We start from the raw sequence: 19,108 nt of genomic DNA on the forward strand, positions 1-19,108 counted from the left end.
CAACAACAACAACAACAACAACAACAACAACAACAACAACAACGAAATCTAGGTTTCTTCTGAACATGTCTTAATGTCATACCCTGAAGCCATGAGACTGAATCCCAAAATTTAGAGTTGCTGGGCTGGCAACTTTTAATTCCTTTGAGAGGTCAGGTCCAAAACCTTAGATCCAGAGAACAGGCCCCCAAATCCAAGACTTTACAACCCGTGTCGCACCTCAGCTGAATTTACTATGCAGTCTTTCTTGCACCTACTCACCCTCTGTCATGTCCTGTTCAAAATGGCTTGGTCGGCGTTTGAGGCGGTTGCTGGGGAAAAGGCCAAACGCTCCAGAGCTGCCAATGTAGATGCTAGAGAGAGAGAAAAAAAGGGGGTTGAACTAGTTCTTTTAGGGTTACAGTTGATAGGTACAGTTGATAAATAATGACAGGGAGACTCATATAAACACATGCACATTAATTCCATATGATGATTAGTGTGGATTGCATTGCCAAGCAAGAGCTGGTTAGCTCAAGATAAAAGTATTCTTGTTACTCATTTCATAAAAATTCCTCACCCTGTATTCAGGTCTGAATAACTGCTGCCCCTGCCACACATTTTCCCCCTCTTTCTTCATCACATTTCCAGAGTAATTCTCATAATACAAAAGAGATATTTGTCTCCTTCTGCTATCCTGGGCAAAGTTAATTCCTGGAATAAAAGCTATCTCATTCACAGAAATGATTTATTAACATAGGAACAGAAGAGGAGCCCTGCTGGATCAGGCCAAGGGCCCATCTAGTCCAGCTCCCTGTATCTCACGGTGGCCCCACCAGAGGCCTCTGAGAGCACATGAAACCACTAGATACCTGTCTCCTGATACTACTCCCCCTGCATTTGGCATTTTGTGGTACCTTCCTTTTAAACCTGGAGATTATACACTCCCATCATGGCTTGTAATTTGCAATTGACTTTTTTTCCAGAAATCTGTCCAATCCCCTTTCCAAGGCATCGAGGCCAGATGCCATCACCACATCCTGAAGAAAGGAGTTCTACAGACTAATAGCATGCTGAGTAAATAAATAGTTTCTTTTGTCTGTTCTCACTCTCCCAAACACTCAATTTGAGTGGATGTCCCCTGGTTCTGGTATTGTGTGAGAGGGAAAAGAGCTTCCCTCTAGCCACTTTATCCATCCCCTGCATAATTTGATATATCTCAATCATGTCCCCCCACCCCTTAGGTGCCTTTTCTCTAGACTATAAAGCCCCAAATGCTGTAGCCTTTCATCATAAAGGAGATTCCCTGCCCAGTCATCATTTTAGTCGCTCCCCTCTGCACCTTTTCCAGTTCCAGTATGTCTTTTTTAAGGTGCGGCAACCAGAACTGTATGCAATACTCCAGGTGCGGCTTTACCAGCATTTTGTACAATTGCATTATAATGCTGACTATTTTATTTTCGATCCCCTTTTTAATGAGATGTAGCACGGAATTGGCCTTCTTCACTGCCGCCGCACACTGGGTTGACACTTTAGCTGATCCATAACAGACACAGCTGATAACTAAAGTCTTAATTTTTTTTTTTGCCCCAATGTGCATTACTTTACATTTTCTTATAATGAAATGCATTTGCCATTTTGCTGCCCATTCTCCCAGTTTGGAGAGATCCTTCTGGAGCTCTTCACAATCCCTTCTGGTCTTCACCACTCAGAAAAGTTTTGTGTCATCTGCAAACTTGGCCACCTTACTGCTTATCTCTGTCTTCAGGTCATTGATGAACAGGTTGAAAAGCACCGGTCCCATGGACACCTACTCTCAATCCATGAGAGGACCTGCTCTCTTATCCTCTGACTGTGGAGTTGTCTCCTATACTAAATTTGGCCTCCGGGACCTCACAGCTACATTTCCCCATGTCGTTGGTGCCAACATGCACCACCAGTGCTACCTCATCCCCAGCACTCTCTACCAGTTTATCCAGATGAGATGTGATGTCCGCAACCTTTGCACCAGGCAAGCAAGTCATTGTGCAGTCCTCACAACAGTCACAAACCTCTCGCTCTATGTTCCTGACAATCGAATCGCCTACTACCAGAAGCCCCCCTCCCCACAAGGAAGTATCCTCAGTGCAACTGGATACTGTAGAAGGGGTCCCCTCTGGGGGATGGTTTCCCTTTGGTCCAGATTGGCGTCCTCCAGCCTGGAGACTTCCGAGCAGCGGAGGAGCTGCCTGTCTTGTGGGTGGGAGGACGCCTGAAGATCCCTGGAAGTCTCACCTGTGGTCCCTCTCTCCCTCTCTCTGCTTTTCCTGGTCCGCAACCAAGACCTCAAGGGAGCGAACCCATTCCCTGAGTTCCTGGAGATCCTTGCAACGAGGACACACCCATGACTTTTGCCCAAGAGTCATACACTCATACATATGACACTCGGTGCAAAACACTGATCTGATCTGATTTCATTACATATCCCTTAAAACATACAGTATTTTGGTTTGTAGGCTGGCATTTCTGTAATCTCCACAGTGGGTCGTTGTCTGTCAGTCCGGGGGGGGGGGGGGAAGCTTGGATTAATTATTTTGTACAACAGCGGCAGGCTAGGGATTTCTGAGAGCGTGGACCCTGCGGACGGTGGGTTTGCGTAGGCAAGCACCAGGTGAAGTGAACATCCAAGCTGTAGGAGGAAGCACGCTTCCAATTCAATTCGGGGGGGGGGGGGGACTCTGCCTGGATTAGCAGCCAGCCCAGCAAAGCATAAAACCCACAGGCCAAGGCCAGTTCCCCGGATTATCCCTCTCACTTCCACTAGAGGTCAGGAGAAGGCTCTGCCGTGCTTCTCGGGGAAGGGAAAGAGGCGGGAAAGAGGCTGCTCGCTGGTCTTGAGGAGGAACCGCCGGAGGGGAGGCTCCTAAGGCCCAGCAGGAGACAAAGCCAAATTCATGGAACCAGAGGTATGTTTTCCATATTTACAGACCATGGAACACCCTTTCCTCCCTCCCCCCGAATCCCACAGCCAGAAGCAGCTGGGGATATGTAATCCCACAAAATAAAATGTTCTCTCTGTAACATGCACGGTTAGTTTAGCAAATTCACCCACCCACCCACCCCCTTCAGTCTTCCCAGGTACTGAGAGTAACCCTGGGTCGCCATTTTGTTTGCCCTCCCACAGGGTGACTAGTTGGCTGCCAAAGAGTCTGGAAGCCCTGCCATCTGGACATGGTTCTAGTGGCCTCTCAGGTATCAGCCCAGGGGGGTTATTTTGGCTGCCCAGAGCATTTCTAGCACACACATCCCTGTTTTGGAAGGAGAGAACCCCACTTTCTACTGGAGAGGTTACACAAGTTCCTTCCTCATCCCATATGCACCCTGACCTCACTTGACTAGGGGTGCCACAAGCCATAGACTAAGGAGACCTCAGCTGTCTATGGATTGAGATACAGTACTGTATGTGCAACACAAGTGGATGCTGTGTGTGTGTATAGGGGGGGAGCAGGAAGAGAAGATTAAAACAATTCTACAGCTCAGCAACATAACTTTGTACAGGTGATTTAAGAGCACTTCCAAAAAGAGTGAGAAGAACCTATGATGACTGAATGAGTGTAAGCCAGAGGTGGAGAATTGGTTGCCCTCCAGATGTTATTGAATGACAGCTCCCATCGTGCCTTACCTCCATCTATGCTGGCTAGGTCTGGTGGGTGCTGTAGTCAAACAACATCTGGTGCACAGCTTGAAAAAAATAATCTTTAAAAGAGGTTTGTTAAATTGTTATATACCCTGTTTCCCTGAAAATAAGATCTAGCCTGAAAATAAGCCCCAGTTAAGGGAAACCATGCCCGCCACCATTGTGCAACAACCAGAAGATGAGATGACTGTATTTGAATAAATGTAAATTGTTGTACATGAAAAAAATAAAACATCCCCTGAAAATAAGCCCTAATGTGTTTTTTGGAGCAAAAATTAACGTAAGACCCTGTCTTATTTTTGGAGAAACACGGTAGTAGTTCACTAGTTGTCAGTGTAGTTACATGACAGTAATATGTTACCCATTAAAGTAATATGTTACTTATTCCCAAAATAACTAAATAATTGCTTTTTATGGTAATTGGTTTTTTTTTCTAAAAATTTCACAACTAAGTAAATTCAGACTTATGGCAATTTTCACAGGGTTTCCCAGAAACCAAACTCAGATTGCTTTCCCAGTGCTTTCCTCTGGAGGTACTTTAGGACCATATAGCTTGCCGAAGGCTGTATGAAGGGCAGAGCATGTAGCCCCCCCCCCACATCAGCCCACATGCTTTCTATCTGTTCTAAATGATGTCAGCTGGCCCATGTTCTGGGAGACATAGTGCGAATTTTAACTCCTGACACCTAACTCCACAGCCAGATACTCCAAACTGCTCAGCTATATCTGCTCTCCTTGAACTTTTTTTTTGATACTACAAGCCACCTGAGACAGCATTAAAAATAAATATGCAGCACATGAACCATGTGATGTTCCTTCACAATCTTTTTAGTGGAGTTGCACCCCATCATTAAAAAGAATCTAAAAAGCTGCAGAACAAAAGGAATAAAGTTACTTGTCGTTAATGCTATTGTATTGCAATTTGACCACATGTTTATCCAAGTAATGAATCAGTTAGAAATAACCTGCTCTTTCTAACTAGCTATTCCAAGATTTGAGCTGGAGGGCATAATCTCCAGATAAACTGAAAGCTTTGGGTTGAGTTATGGTCTTTTTATATTTGAACTACAAAGGCATAGCCTTTGGCTAGAGCTGGAAGAGATCCCAGCTTTCTGAAAGGTAGTGAGTGCCCTTAAGGATTGTTTCACATCCAGTCTAAAAGTGACTTTCTTGCCATTTTTATTTGTTCAACAATGCATTTGTTCCACATTCCCTTAACCACCCTTTAAAAAGAAGCCAAAATAGATCCCCCCACCCACTACAAAACAGAAAGGGCAGCACACCAATCAAGCAATAGCACAATGGGTATAGGTGTGGGGGTGTCTTTTTCTTTTCTTTTTTACAGAGGTTTCATAACACATCATTTTGAAAACAAGAAACAAGTCCCACTCACTAAACAAGAGCAGAAATTAAATAATTGCAATTACAGTTACAATTATTCTTTCCCCTTCTTGAGTTTTATTGTTGTTGCTGTTGTTGACATAGCACAAAATCATAAAGCAACCTCTAATTATATGCTAGGTATATTGTGATCCTCAGTTTCCAAATGAATGATTTTCCAGCAATCGGCTTGCCATAAAACAATCAGATTCCTATCTTCTTTTTCAAGTCCTAATTTCCTGTGTTAATTCAGCCATTGTTAATGGCATCCTCATTCCCGCCCACACAAACAGTAAGATATCTTTATAAATTTGAAATTGAGCAAACCCAGAACAATACAGTATTAAAAAAAAAAAAAAACAGACAAGAGGGGCAAAGGGGTTGAGGCTTTTGGGCTTGACCTGAAATTGCAGACTTTTAGCCTACTGCCTCTCTTCATTTGAATAAGGAGTAAAATCTTAGGTGGGGGAGACACCAGTAAGGAGTGTTGGGCTGTTCACTGTCTAGTTTCACTCAGGGCTTTTGCGGCACACTATGCCCTGCTCCTTGTGTCTAGTAAGCTCCATCCCAAAGCCACCAGACTCTGCCCCCTTCATTTGCAAGATGCAGTTCCCTGCCACCCTCGAGTTCCACCCCACCGGGGCCAACACTCTGATCTAGGAGGCGTGCTGCTCCTTGGCACCCCCATAGGATGGCTGTGTGTTCTGTTTTACAGAGGAGAACCATATGTTTGAAGGGCTGCATCTGGTCCACATCTGACTTAAGGACTTACAAGGAAGCATAGCAAAATGTTGAAGTTGCCAATCACAGGCCATCAGGTCATTCTTACCATTATGATAAGAGGTACTTTTATTTACATTATTGCAATTGTTTCTACATTTGCATTTTTACTATGGTGTCATGTGAAAATTTTATGTAAATTCATGTATTCTCTTTTGGTGATGCATAAACAGCTGCTGTGTTCCTAACCTCTAGCCCCAGAGGCCAACAACAGCACTAGTCAACAGAGGGTGGGTGGGTATTCAAGATTAACCAAGGAGGGTCTGCCACAGGTATTTAGCCTGGTGGTCGCCCATCATTTTTTTTAAAAGGTGGAATAGCTACTGTAAAACAAATCAAAATGTTAAACTAGACAGAGCTTGGAAATGTTGCTTCTTTGGATTATAGTTCCAAGTTAAACCGAGTGGCAAATTCTGGGAGTTGTAATGCAAAAAAGTAAAATCTTACCCACCCACAGAGTTTGGGTTTCTTCCCACTCCCACCCCTGAAAATCCAGCCAGGACTTACCTGTTGAGGAAAGGATGGGGTGGATACTGTGGGGCCAAGAGGGGGCTCCTTACTCCGGGAAGAGGCATGGGAGGTGGAGGAGGACCAGGTGGCACTGCTGAGAATTGCAAGAAGTTGGGAATGGGGTGCAGTGCTGTCAGCTGGGTAGTGGGGACCTCAGTGTGGGGAGGATGCGGCTTACTGTAGCCTAGGCTGATGACTGGAATGTTGTGGGGCAGCGACGTTGGGGGAGCCTCAGAGAGAGGACTCCCCTTGGTTTGAGGAGGAGATGATACGGGGCTGGTGGGAGGTGGGGTGGTCTCTCTTTCCTCTTCCCCACTAGTTGGGGAGGAGAGGGGCGCTGGAGAAACAGGGGGAGGTGGATCCGGCTGCTCAGAGGCAGGAGGCGGAGGAGGGCTCTTCAGCTTCTCCATCATTTTGTCTTCACTTTTCATCTGTAGGGAGAAAAGGAGGGTGAGATTAGGTCCTACTGACTTGACTTGCTGTTCCACACATTTAAAAAATGACACAGAAGGCATCTGAAATATTCTCTCCCTCTCTCCCTCCCTCTCTCCCTCTCTCTCTCTCTCTCTCCCTCTCTCCATACCACACATACGCATACACTGATCGGCGACAACGTTAAAACCACCTGCCTAATATCACGTAAGTCCCCCTCACGCTGCCAAAATAGCTCAGATGCATCGAGGCATGGACTCCACAAGACCTCTGAATGTGTCCTGTGGTATCTGGCACCAGGAGATTAGCAACAGATCCTTTATGTCCTGCCAGTTGTGAGGTGGGACCTCCATGGATTGGATTTGCTGTTCCAGCACATCCCATAGATGCTCAACTGGGTTGAGTTCTTGGCAATTTGGAGGCCAAGGCAACACCTCTTTGTCATGTGCCTCAAACCATCCCTGAACAGTTTTTACAGTGTGACAGGGTTCATTATCCTGCTGAAAGAGGCCGCTGCCATCAGGGAACACCATTGCCAGGAAGAGATGTATGTGGTCTGGAACAATCCCTAGGTAGGTGGTACGTGTCAAAGTAACATCCACATGAATCCCAGGACTTAATATTTCCCAGCAGAACGTTACCCAGAGCATAATACTGCCTCTGCCGACCAGCCTTCCTCCCATAAGGCACCCTGCTGCCATCTTTTCCTAGGTAAATGATGCACACACACTCTGGCAATTCACCTGATCTCAAAGATAATGTGATTCATCAGACCAGGCAACCTTCTTCCATTGCTGCATGGCCCAGTTCTGAAATTCACGTCCCCATTGTAGGTGCTTTCAGCAGTGGACAGGGATGATCATGGACACTGACCGGTCTGTGGCTATGTAGCCCCATATGTGATAAACTGTGATGAACTGTCTGTTCTGACACCCTTGTATCGTGGCCAGCATTAAGGTTTTCAGCAGTTTGAGCTAGAGTACCTCTTCTGTGTGACTGGACCAGATGGGCTAGCCTTTGCTCCCCACATGCATCAATAAGCCTTGGGTGCACACGACCCAGACACCGGTTCACCAGTTTTCCTTTCTCACACTACTTTTGGTAGGTACCAAACACTGCTTGTCAGGAACACGCCCACAAGACTTGCTGTTTTGGAGATACTCTGACCCAGTCAACTAGCCACCGCTATTTGGCCCTTGTCAAAGTCACTCAGATCTTTTCGCTTACCTGTATTTCCTGCTTCCAACACATTGAAATTCAAGAACTGACTTTTCACTTGCTGCCTAATATACCCCATCCCTTGACAGGTGCCATTGTAATGGTATAATCAAGGCTATTCACTTTACTTGTCCGTGGTTTTAATGTTGTGGCTGGTCAGTGTATGTTGATCACTTTGTTCTGAAGCATCACAAGTTTCAAAATATCCACTTTTATAAAGAGGAAAAGAAGTTTTGTTGACAATACAATGCAGAGGGTATTGAGTAAGGTTGGCAGCTCTCAGGGCACCAGCCAAAGTCTCTGGGAATTTCTGTGCTTCTCCAAGCAGACAAACAAAACTCAAGGCAAGCAGCTAGAGGAAGAGGAGGTTTGACACTGTGTATGTGAGGTGGCTGAGCACCCATTCCCAGCCGGTACCAGGTGTTACTGTCTCAAGGCATAAGTGTTATTATGTGTGTTGCTCTTTTTTAGTTCTGGCACAGCAAAAACCCCAGAAATAAGGGGACAGTTGAGAGGGAGAGAGAAAGAAAGAAAGAAAGCTGGTGGGTGCATGCACTTGGCCCATTTTGCCACCTGGAGCTAGGCAGGGAACTCTGTTAGTTGCATTTTTAAAAAGTAAAGTTTTCCATAAGAAGAAGAGGATGGTCCATGCAGAGAAGGGAAGGGAAGCAAAATGCAAGGGAGAGATAGGGAAAGTTGCAGAAAACTGAATGCTAACTTCCAAAGAATATCAAAGAGAGACAAGAGGGCCTTCTTAATGAACAGTGCAAAGATATAGAGGAAGATAATAGAAAGGGAAAAACCAGAGATCTGTTCAAGAAAATAGGAACATTTTTTAAAGGAACATTTTTTGCAAAGATGGACATGGTAAAGAACGAAAATGGTAGGGACCACACACAAGCAGAAGACATCAAGAAGAGGTGGCAAGAATACAGAGATGAATTATACCAGAAAGATCTGGGTGTCCTGGACAACCCAGATAGTGTGGTTGCTGACCTTGAGCCAGACATCCTGGAGAGCGAAGTCAAGTGGGCCTTAGAAAGCATGGCTAACAACAAGGCCAGTGGAGTTGATAGCATTCCAGTGGAACTATTTAAAATCTTAAAAGATGACGCTGTTAAGGTGCTACACTCGATATGCCAGCAAGTTTGGAAAACTCAGCAGTGGCCAGAGAATTAGAAAAGATCAGTCTACATCCCAATCCCAAAGAAGGGCAGTGCCAAAGAATGCTCCAACAGTTGCACTCATTTCACATGCTAGCAAGGTTATGCTAAAAATCCTACAAGGTAGGCTTCAGCAGTATGTGGACTGAGAACTCCCAGAAGTACAAGCTGGATTTTGAAGGGGCAGAGGAACTGGAGACCAAGTTGCTAACATGCGCTGGATTATGGAAAAAACCAGAGAGTTCCAGAAAAACATCTACTTCTGTTTCATTGACTACACAAAAACCTTTGACTATGTGGACCACAGCAAACTATGGCAAGTTCTTAAAGAAATGGGAGTGCCTCACCACCTTATCTATCTCTTGAGAAATCTATATGTGGGACAGGAAGCAACAGTTAGAACTGGATATGGAACAACTGATTGGTTCAAAATTGGGAAAGGAGTATGACAAGGCTGTATATTGTCCCCCTGCTTATTTAACTTATATGCAGAATACATTATGCGAAAGGCCAGACTGGAGGAATCCCAAACCGGAATTAAGATTGCTGGAAGAAATATCAACAACCTCAGATATACAGATGATACCACTCTGATGGCAGAAAGTGAGGAGGAATTAAAGAACCTCTTAGTGAGGGTGAAAGAGGAGAGCCCCAAAAATGGTCTGAAGCTCAACATCCAAAAACCTAAGATCATGGCCACTGGTCCCATAATCTTCTGGCAAATAGAAGGGGAAGATATGGAGGCAGTGACAGATTTTACTTTCTTGGGCTCCATGATCTCTGCAGATGGAGACAGCAGCCATGAAATTAAAAGATCCCTGCTTCTTGGGAGGAAAGCGATGACATACCTTGACAGCATCTTAAAAAGCAGAGACATCACCTTGCCAACAAAAGTCCAAATAGCTATGGTTTTTCCTGTAGTGATGTATGGAAATGAGAGCTGGACCATAAAGATGGCTGACTGCTGAAGAATTGATGCTTTTGAATTGTAGTTCTGGAGGAGACTCTTGAGAGTCCCCTGGACTGCAAGGAGAACAAACCTATCCATTCTGAAGGAAATCAACCCTGAGGTAGGGTGTCTACTGCAGGTGCCTAATGAGTGGGGATTCCCCCGCTGTCAAAGAGAGATGGTGAGGTAAGATTAAGGCACCCCTTCTGAGCAGATAATGGTTTAATGTGGTTGATCCTGGTCTTGCCCACAAGCAGAGGAAAGAAACCACAGTCTCTTGTGATTGTTTTTCTCCTCTGTTCTCTATGGGTGGGAGTCTGAGAGGGGAGGCTCTATCACTGGTGAAGAAGGGACATGCCTTTGTTCCTTAATGGCATTTTTTCTTCTCCACCCCCCGCCCGCCAAAGAGTTGCTGAAAGTTTTCTTCACCCCATGTGCTTGTTCCTAAATCAGTACAGTAGTGCTTGCAAATAGTTCATGTATACCTACAAAATAAAGCAGTATTTTGGTTTTATACCTCTTTAACTGATGTATTCCTTTAAAGGGGTCTACGGACAGGCGTTTGAAAGGAAACTGAGAATTCTATTCAGAAACCTCGAAAAAAATATATGTGCTAGTCTGTTGCAGTGTAAACAGCAAAGACTTTTCTGGCACCTTAAAGACAGTCCTGTTGGATCGCGCTGGATCAGGCAAAACAGGGTCACTTTGAAGTATGGTATTGGGGCAATCCTTGCATCCACATAGAAGGGTGGGATGGTTTCGACACTGCATCTCAAAGTGACCCTATTTAGGCCCCACATCCTCTACTTCCATCTCCATGGGAAGTGGGGGAAATCGATAATTTTTAAAAATGTATAGATCAGTGGCATGCCAGTGAATTGGCTTTTAACAACAACCCAACATAAATTTTAAGAAGAGGTATCCCGTTCCCTATCCTCTTCTTTCTCCACCTCAGTAGAAAGGTGGATTTTTTTGTACTTTTCTTTCTTACTTGATTAATAGGTGGTAAAGTGAATCCACGTAGGTTCAGTCCTGACAATCATGCACGTTGGAACCACACCAAAATGGAGCAGTCTTCCTCACAGAACAGTAGCCCTTGTCAGGGACCCAGAAATGTGTGGGTAGGCATAGAAAATGGCTGAGCTGGTTTGCGATTATGAGAACATTGTTTTGCTGAAAATGGAGTGAACCAGCCCATGCCCAAAGGGTTCCAAACTGTGGAATAAATATAAAACAACCATCTGATCAAATCCTGGAAATATACCACTGCAATAAACTGGCAGATTTGCTGGTAAAGTATCAACACCATGTTTCCAGCTTCCACCCTGACTAAAGGTTAACAGGTGTGAGCAATTTATAGCACATGCCCAAACTGCAGCACTTTTTCTGTGTTCTAATCTGGTGATATTGTAGTGTTGGTGGATGTGCATACTGTCTCTGTGGGTGTGTTGGAACCTGAGCACAATAATGCATGACAGAAATGTGCCCCACTTCCAGCTCCCTATTTAAATTTTTTAAAGTTATTTATACCTATCTTCTGATGTGCGATTTTAATATACAGTACAGGTTTTAAAATGGAATTGGCCCTCATATGCACACAGAGGCACAAAGGAAAAACAAATCAAAGTCACAAGGGCGGTTGAAAGAAGAGTGGTTGCAAACAGGGGAGGTGGGGAAGGGATAGGTAGACACCTGGCAGGAAAAAAAAGAAGTGGTCCTGTACCACCTGAAGCTGTGGTGTACCCATAAAAACCAAAGTAGAAAAGAACCAGATTGGAAGCCACTTTGAGCTGCTGTGCAGCTTGGTGTCATGGACTAGAAAAGGAATTGCTGCCGATTCCGTTTTTTCCAGAGAGTGTCCTTTTAACCTGGGCAGTTTTTGTGAAGTGTACCTTCTTCTTAAGATGCAGTAGAAAGTAAGCAGCCTAAGAAATGTAGTTTAATACCCAAAATGTGGAGCATGATGATAAATATATCTACCTTAGAATCTGGCTGAGTAAAACAGTGAAAGAGAGGGAGACAGGGTGGAGCCATTTTATAATATGCAACACAAACTTAAAATTACATTTGAAAACGTCCATTATACACAGTGTTGTGTGTTCTTTGTTCTACTGTATGGCACAGAGTCTTGGATTGTTAACACAGGCTAAAATTAAAAAAAAAGAAAGAATCAATTGAAAAGTGGATTTACTGTAGGATATCAAGAATTCTGTGGATCAACAGGGAGGTAGAGAACTATCTGTCAGATATACCATGAGCAGGGAGTTGGACTCAAATCACTGTATAGGCCCTTTTCAACTCCATTATTTTATGATTCATTGAAAGAAATTCTAAATGAATAAGGCCAAAGAAACCATAAAAGTTGTAAAATGCAGAAGGCTGGAATATGCCAGTCATATAATGAGAAAAAGAAAATAAAGTTTTGAGCTCTGAGAAAGCCACCTACTTCCTAGTGGTGTCAGCCTATTGATGCTGTTTCTCAGATGTATGTCCAACCTGTAATAGATCCAAGAGTTCTAGCTGTGTATGGTCTGATATATCAAAGACAGATTCTACTATACACTTATGACATCTTTCCTGGGTGACTGGAACACATCCCACATAGTTTCTTACGGCACTGAGGTGTAGAGTGCAAACCATGTCCATTGCTACCTTGGACTGGAGGTGAGGGAAGATTTCTAGGGTTTCAGCTGCTGTTTCTCCTTTCAATCCTGTGGAGGACATTGTGTTATGGAAGTGGGTGACAACTCAGGCTGCAATATTTAGGCCCAAATCTTGTTGCTTAGTATAGAAAATGGTATTGAAGTAGGGCCATTGAATCAGTGGGGATTTGGTGAATCAACTTCTCCAGTAAGTTCCCTTGATTCAAATAAACCTAATCTAGTTGTGTACAACAAGTAAGTTGCACTTAGATTAGGTCTTTTTGAATAAAAGGAATTTATGGAGGAGGTGAGTCACCAAATTCCCATTGATACAATTGGCCTATTCTAGTGCAATTTACTATGCTACTAAGCTTTAGGATTTTGGCCGATATATTTTGAAACTTGCAGCATGTAATACCATAATACGTAGCCATAACATACCATAGGGAATGATAGGGACTTGTCCAGATAAAAGCAATAGAGAATTTTGTGGTATCTTAATTACTTACTTCTCTCCCTCCTCATCTTCCTGCCATACCGACAGCTGAACTTCACTATGGTTATTTTGATTTTGGGTGTGGCAGACTCAAAAAATGTGGTTGTGTGGCATCCTCTTCCAGTTTTTTTCAGACAATACATTTTTCTCCTTCTGCCACTTGTTTTCCGATTCATTTTACCTTCAGTGATCAGCAATACAACAGTTTGCATTTCTTTGAACTACAACTTCCAAAATCCACACACAGCCAGCATGGCCAGGAGATGGCCAGTGGCTCTGCTGACTGGAGAATTCCGGGAATTGTTCAAAAATTAACATCTCCAAGTTGTGGCCTTTTGTATCACATTGGCCCTGACCCAGGCAGATTTTGCAAACATTTTATTATACAGGTCAAGGCGGCTTCCATCTTTTCCTCCTTCATAGGTTCCAGAGTCATGCCCTGGTATTAGAACAGGTGAATGCTACTGAGGGAAAGTTGATTCCCACCTGCAAGAGTTCTCTGATCTATGGCAAGCGGAGTGTTTGTATTGTGATCTCAAAGCAAGTTCCTGATTAGGAGTGGGTCCATGTTTGGCTTTGGAAAGGACAGTTCTCTTTTTTGAAGGGCTGCCTAGAAATCTTATTCCATGTCATGGAGCCCCCAATTTGAAGAGCTGCCCCAGTCCACCTCTGACGGTTACCTACTGGTCTTGTCCACCTCTGTGTAATGGTAAGCACAAATAAGGAGGGCCAATGCTGGGGAGGAGGAGGAAGGTTAGAGTCACTTTTTCTGTACTTTTAAAAAAACATTTAAAAAACTTATATTTTTTAAGAAAGATTCAGAATCATAAGAAAGCTTAGCAGTGGCCCTTCACTAGTTAGCATTTGGACAGCAGGTGCACCCTTGGCCATAGCCCTCCTGTTATGGTGAAATGCATTCTATTTTTATTTAAATTCTAGTTATTTCTTCTAAGTGTGCATCTATTTATAGAACTAGTATGTTCAAATTTTTTTTTATGCAAATGTGTTCTCTCTAGCGGGGGGGGGACCAATTTCCTCTCTTCGAGTCATGCATGAGGGGACACTAGAGGTATGCAATTTTGTGATTTAGGACTACAACTTCCAGAATTCTCCAGGCTGCATGTCGTCTCAAAACATCAATCTGTACACGTCTGGTGGCCACTTTCTTCCTGCCGCTCCCACTAAACCTTCTGAGCTAAGGGGGAGGTCACATGAACAATCCCGCTCTGAGCAGCTAGAGTTATTGTTTTTTTTTGTTTAAGAATCTTCATTCACCTCTCTTTTGAAGTGATTTCTTGAGCACAGAGACTCATGGAAATGGTTGGATGGAAACTGATTATCTATTTAATATTTTCACAAGTAGATTCCTGGTTAAGATGTGACAAAATCTGCAAGAAGCACAGAGATAGGGATGAGCAGATCCATCAGATTTGTTTTCTTTAATATTAAGGATTTTTAAACTTCAGGGTTTTTTTATTTCCAAAATACGTGATCTGAGAGTTCTAGTAAAGTGTTCCTTCTTTGTGTTTTTTAACTCATCAGTAGTGACAACTATTCCCAACCCCCAGGAGGGGTTGTACCTCCCTACAATATATGAGTCAAAGACACACGTTTGATTTTAAAAAATGTTGGTAACCCTAATTAAGGTGTAATCCTGGTTGAATAGACAGGGATTCATGTCCAGATTGTCTACAATCAGTACTGAGCACGCTTGGTCTGGATGGATAAATATTTCAGTTGAAGGCATTTTCCCCCAATTTCTTTCTTTTTCAAATACAGTATGATGAAATCGCAAACAAAATTTTTGAAAAATCATAACCAAACTGAGATGAAATAAAATTCATCTAAATAGTTAGGTGCAATGCAACACTTAATATTTTCATAATAGGAATTTTCAGAAAAAAGTGATGATCATTTGTTGCAGCCAAATGAGCCAAGAGTCTTGTAGTGACACCTTAAAAATCAACAAGTTCTATTTGGCATGAATTTTTGTGGTTGCAGCTATCTTCTTCAGATGTATGTGTTGGTATTTGAAGAAGTGGGCTGCAGACCATGGACGCTTATGCCAAATAAATCTTGCTCCATTTTAAGATGTCACCACAAGACTTTTTGGTTGGCTTTACTTCCATGCGCATTGATTTGCTCACAATAGCACTATGGAAAGAACAGACAAACTGAAAAACAGCCATTGTTCAAGAGTATTGTTATGACTCCAGGGAACAATTACACAATCCTTGCTATTCCCCTTCCTTTACAATGGATGCACAGAATTGAGGGAGCTGCCTCAGAATGACAGTACTGCTATGGGACTGCTCCTAATTTATGGCAGAGGAGGATTTAAATTCTTGAACTTTTTTCTTTCTTAAATGAAACATACACGTTCCTGGCTCTCATGGTTGTAAACTGAGAATGGAACTGGGCGTAAGCCTACATTCAGGCCTGATGCAGAGGGACGTTTTTCTCCCCTCCTTGTAATTCTAAAATTACTAGCTTTAATAGAACCCCTAAATCCAAAAACATGGTAGCTGGTCAAAGTTAGTAAAAGAGATGAGGAACATTACTTTTTAGCTCAGCTCCCAGAATACTGCAGCCTGCCTGCCATTTTGTGATGATGAAAGTTTATAAGAGTAATAAAAAATGACTTTGTTATTGTAGTTTACTGACAGGGATGGCTTTGAGGGGTTTTCTGCCTCATGTACCAAACGAACATGGGTGGTTTGGGGTGACAGTCTGCCAAGATTAGCATTCTGTTTGTATTATCAGGTATCTCTGGAAACTCAATGGAAGATAAACAAACAATAGTATCTGTACACAAACCACAGCGCCCACCTCCATGTTTGAGCCCCGCAGGAATTCTGTCTCTGGTGGACACAAGCATTTCCATTTCACTGCTGTTGCTACTTGTTCTCATGGAGGAGAGGGCTGTTCTTGTCCAATCTTTTTCAAAACCACTGAAAAATGGAGGTATTTCCATACCTTGTGGTTTCTAAATTATATATCATGTTTGAGGAGAATTTCCCATGGCCAGTTGTGATCAACTTCCTTCAGCTGACCCACTGGACAGAATCCATCCAGTCAACGTCCCTCTGCCAGTGGAAGGCTTTCCTCAATGAAGTGGGCAAAGGTCTTTTCCTTTCCCGCTCAACAGCTTCTTCAGTGTCTCCCCAGTTCTACTCCACAGATGTCTCCAACTCTTTGGAGGAGATTTGCAGGGACACAGAAAGTGCTAACTGTTACGTTCTTCCCTACCTTACTGCCAGAAGCCTAACATGGGCAGAGAAAAACCTGTTGGACTTCGCCCTCTGAGATCTAATATTATAGTTATGAGATCTAGTCATAATTTTTTTTTAAAAAAAATGAAGCCTAGATTCTTTACTTTTTCTATGTAGGAGGTGTTCCACATTCTCTATTGTTTAAGGCAGAGTTCCCATTACCTTTTTAGCACTTTGAGATATTGTTTGAGACTGTGAGACCAGAGACAAAATTTCTGACAAATATTTGAAATGAGATACAGTTGTGGTTTGTGTTTCTGCTCTGCCGAAAACGTACTGTAGTTGGAAATTGGCATTCTAAGCAAGGGAAGAAGGAATGCTTGATGCAGGAACAGTGCCAAAAATGATACATAATTTTTTCTCCACTGGTGGCCCATAACAGAGTGCACTATTGAAGTGCATGGCAAGATGACACTCTGCGAGACAGTGGACGTGCCTAAACGTCCAGAGGATGGGGAGAATCTCCTCTGGTATCACATTTTCACCTGCCATTGGAATAACTCTGTTCTCTTTCTCATTTTTGCTTTCCGTTTCCCACCCAATACCCATCAGCAAGGATGGAGAATCCACATTTTTCTGCCTGTTGGTTGGTAATGGCGATTGTGGCCAACAGATCAGAAGAGTTTCAAAACTTTTAATGAACTGAGCTAATGAGGGAAGGAAACTAGTTAACGAACCCCTTTTTAAAATTAGTATCTGATCCAGAACCAAACTAGACAATGAAAAAAAATGCTGATGAGCTTGACCCAGAGCAACACTTAATTTTTCGAAGAGGTAGCTGTGTTAGTCTGTGCTAGCATGTCAGGCAAAAACAAATGAAAAATGAAAAAAAAAATTAGATTAAAACGTGCCACCTAAAAGACTAACTGCTATATTTTAATGTGAGCTTTTGTGGACAAATTTGTCGAACGAAATGGACTTGTCTCCAAAAGTTCACATGAAGATATAGTTTTTAAGTTAGTCTTTAAGGTGCCACAATTGTCTTCTTTATTCTTTTTTTCACTTTTCTTTTGTTTTCTCCTGACATCTAATTTTAAAACGCTTTGACTCCAGAATTGTGGAGATGTGCATCTGAGGTGGGCCTTGGGCATGTTGACTGTGGAGGAGGAGCTTCTAGGTACCCAAATGACTCCTTGCCACTTTGCTATGTTTTTTTTCTTCCTCATGCTGCCATTTCAGCCCCCCCCCCATAGATCAGAGATCTACAGATCACAACATGCAGGTCTAAGCAAGATGGTTCATGAGGGTGAATCAGGAAATTTGCTATTAACTGGGGAATAGGAATTTCGTTATTTGCACTCCTTTTCAAGATGACATGAAACTCTTTTGGTTGCAAATAGATTCTTGTTCAGAAAAAGCCCTGTCCTATTCATGGCAAAAATTTGTCTGTTTCTTCCCAAATGACATATACTATATTTTCAAGTTGAACTCTGATACTGTACGAAACTTCTCCCTCCTGCCTCCCAGACACATAATTTTTGATCTGAAATAATGGCTTGGATAGGAATGGGATGATACTACATGAAGCAGGTAAACTGAACCAAGGAAGATAAAATGGCAATAGTGCTCATTCTGAATGGCCATCTCAGCGCTTTGTTTGAGGGCAGGCATTAAATTATTATTTTTTTTTGAGAAATACAGGAAATGGTTTTGCAAGTGTCATCAAAGAGGTCTTGCCTTCTCTACCAGGAACATGTGAGGCCATTTCAAAGCCATTCTTGCAAAGAATGAAAGAAAATATGAGCTACTTTTAAATGTGGGTGGCTGGCTGTGCATATAATTTTAAAACACATTGCTTTTTGTAAAAGCCAGTTCTGTCATTGAAAGTTTAAAAAAAAAGATGTTTCTGACTACTGTCTTTGGCAGTATTTTCAAGCAGGAGAAAGAGCAAGGATGAGAAAGAGTTGCCAGGGGTGGGGGGTGTTGGTTAGACTACAGCTCCTAGAATTCTCCAGCTAAGATGGGCAATTCTGGAAGCTGTAGGCCAGAAAAGTAACTTCCAGTCTCAGGAGGGGGTGGACACAAGGAATTTGGCTTAACCGTAGAGTAAAACTAAGTAACAGCTTTATGTTATGCTCAGCAGTTCAAGAAGTATAGTTTTCATTCAGACATTTACTACTAAAAGACATTATCTATTAAATGAGCAGTATCTACCTATGAAACCCAAAAAAGCCAATCGATAATTAGCTTTAATAAATGATACCTTTAGCTTCTCACAAATTAGTTGCAGCAGCTTTCAGTGGAATGAATTTTAAATCCAAGTATTTGAGATTTCCTGGATATAACCTGATAATGCTAAAGCTACAATTAATGTTTCTGTCTTTAGTTTTTGACAAGTATTCATCAAACTGTACATATAAATGAATCCAATCTCTTTGCAAGAATCCAGCACAAAGTTTGCAGTGATTGAACCCAACTTAAAATAGAGTTTAAGAAGCTTATAATTGTGGTAGACTGTCTGTGTGAGAGAGATTTGTCATAATCTGATACATATAACAAAATTATGTGTGCATAGTCAATGTAACAAACAGAATGCATATGAAATATTAGTCATACATATACAGTAGTGTACTAATATACAATGTGAAATTTATCATTATATGGCAAAACA

The 19,108-nt window shown here is 42.6% G+C and overlaps 2 protein-coding genes across 2 annotated transcripts in view; one reads left to right on the top strand and one right to left on the bottom strand.

The window, feature by feature from the left end:
* LYL1 (LYL1 basic helix-loop-helix family member) overlaps positions 1–19,108 on the bottom strand; it is a 50,414-nt gene that overhangs the window by 17,855 nt on the left and 13,451 nt on the right. Inside the window, exons 2-3 of the mRNA XM_020791584.3 lie at positions 6,323–6,756; positions 262–353 (exon numbers count right to left, since the gene is read on the bottom strand). Coding sequence (XP_020647243.3) covers positions 262–353; positions 6,323–6,756 — 526 coding nt within the window. The remainder of the gene's footprint in view (positions 1–261; positions 354–6,322; positions 6,757–19,108) is intronic.
* ACP5 (acid phosphatase 5, tartrate resistant) overlaps positions 349–19,108 on the top strand; it is a 68,957-nt gene continuing 50,197 nt past the window's right edge. Inside the window, exons 1-2 of the mRNA XM_072991587.2 lie at positions 349–2,924; positions 5,751–5,878. The gene's annotated coding sequence lies outside the window, so the exon portion shown is untranslated. The remainder of the gene's footprint in view (positions 2,925–5,750; positions 5,879–19,108) is intronic.

Source organism: Pogona vitticeps, chromosome 2 (assembly GCF_051106095.1).
Source record: "Pogona vitticeps strain Pit_001003342236 chromosome 2, PviZW2.1, whole genome shotgun sequence".
NCBI classification, from domain to species: domain Eukaryota; kingdom Metazoa; phylum Chordata; class Lepidosauria; order Squamata; family Agamidae; genus Pogona; species Pogona vitticeps.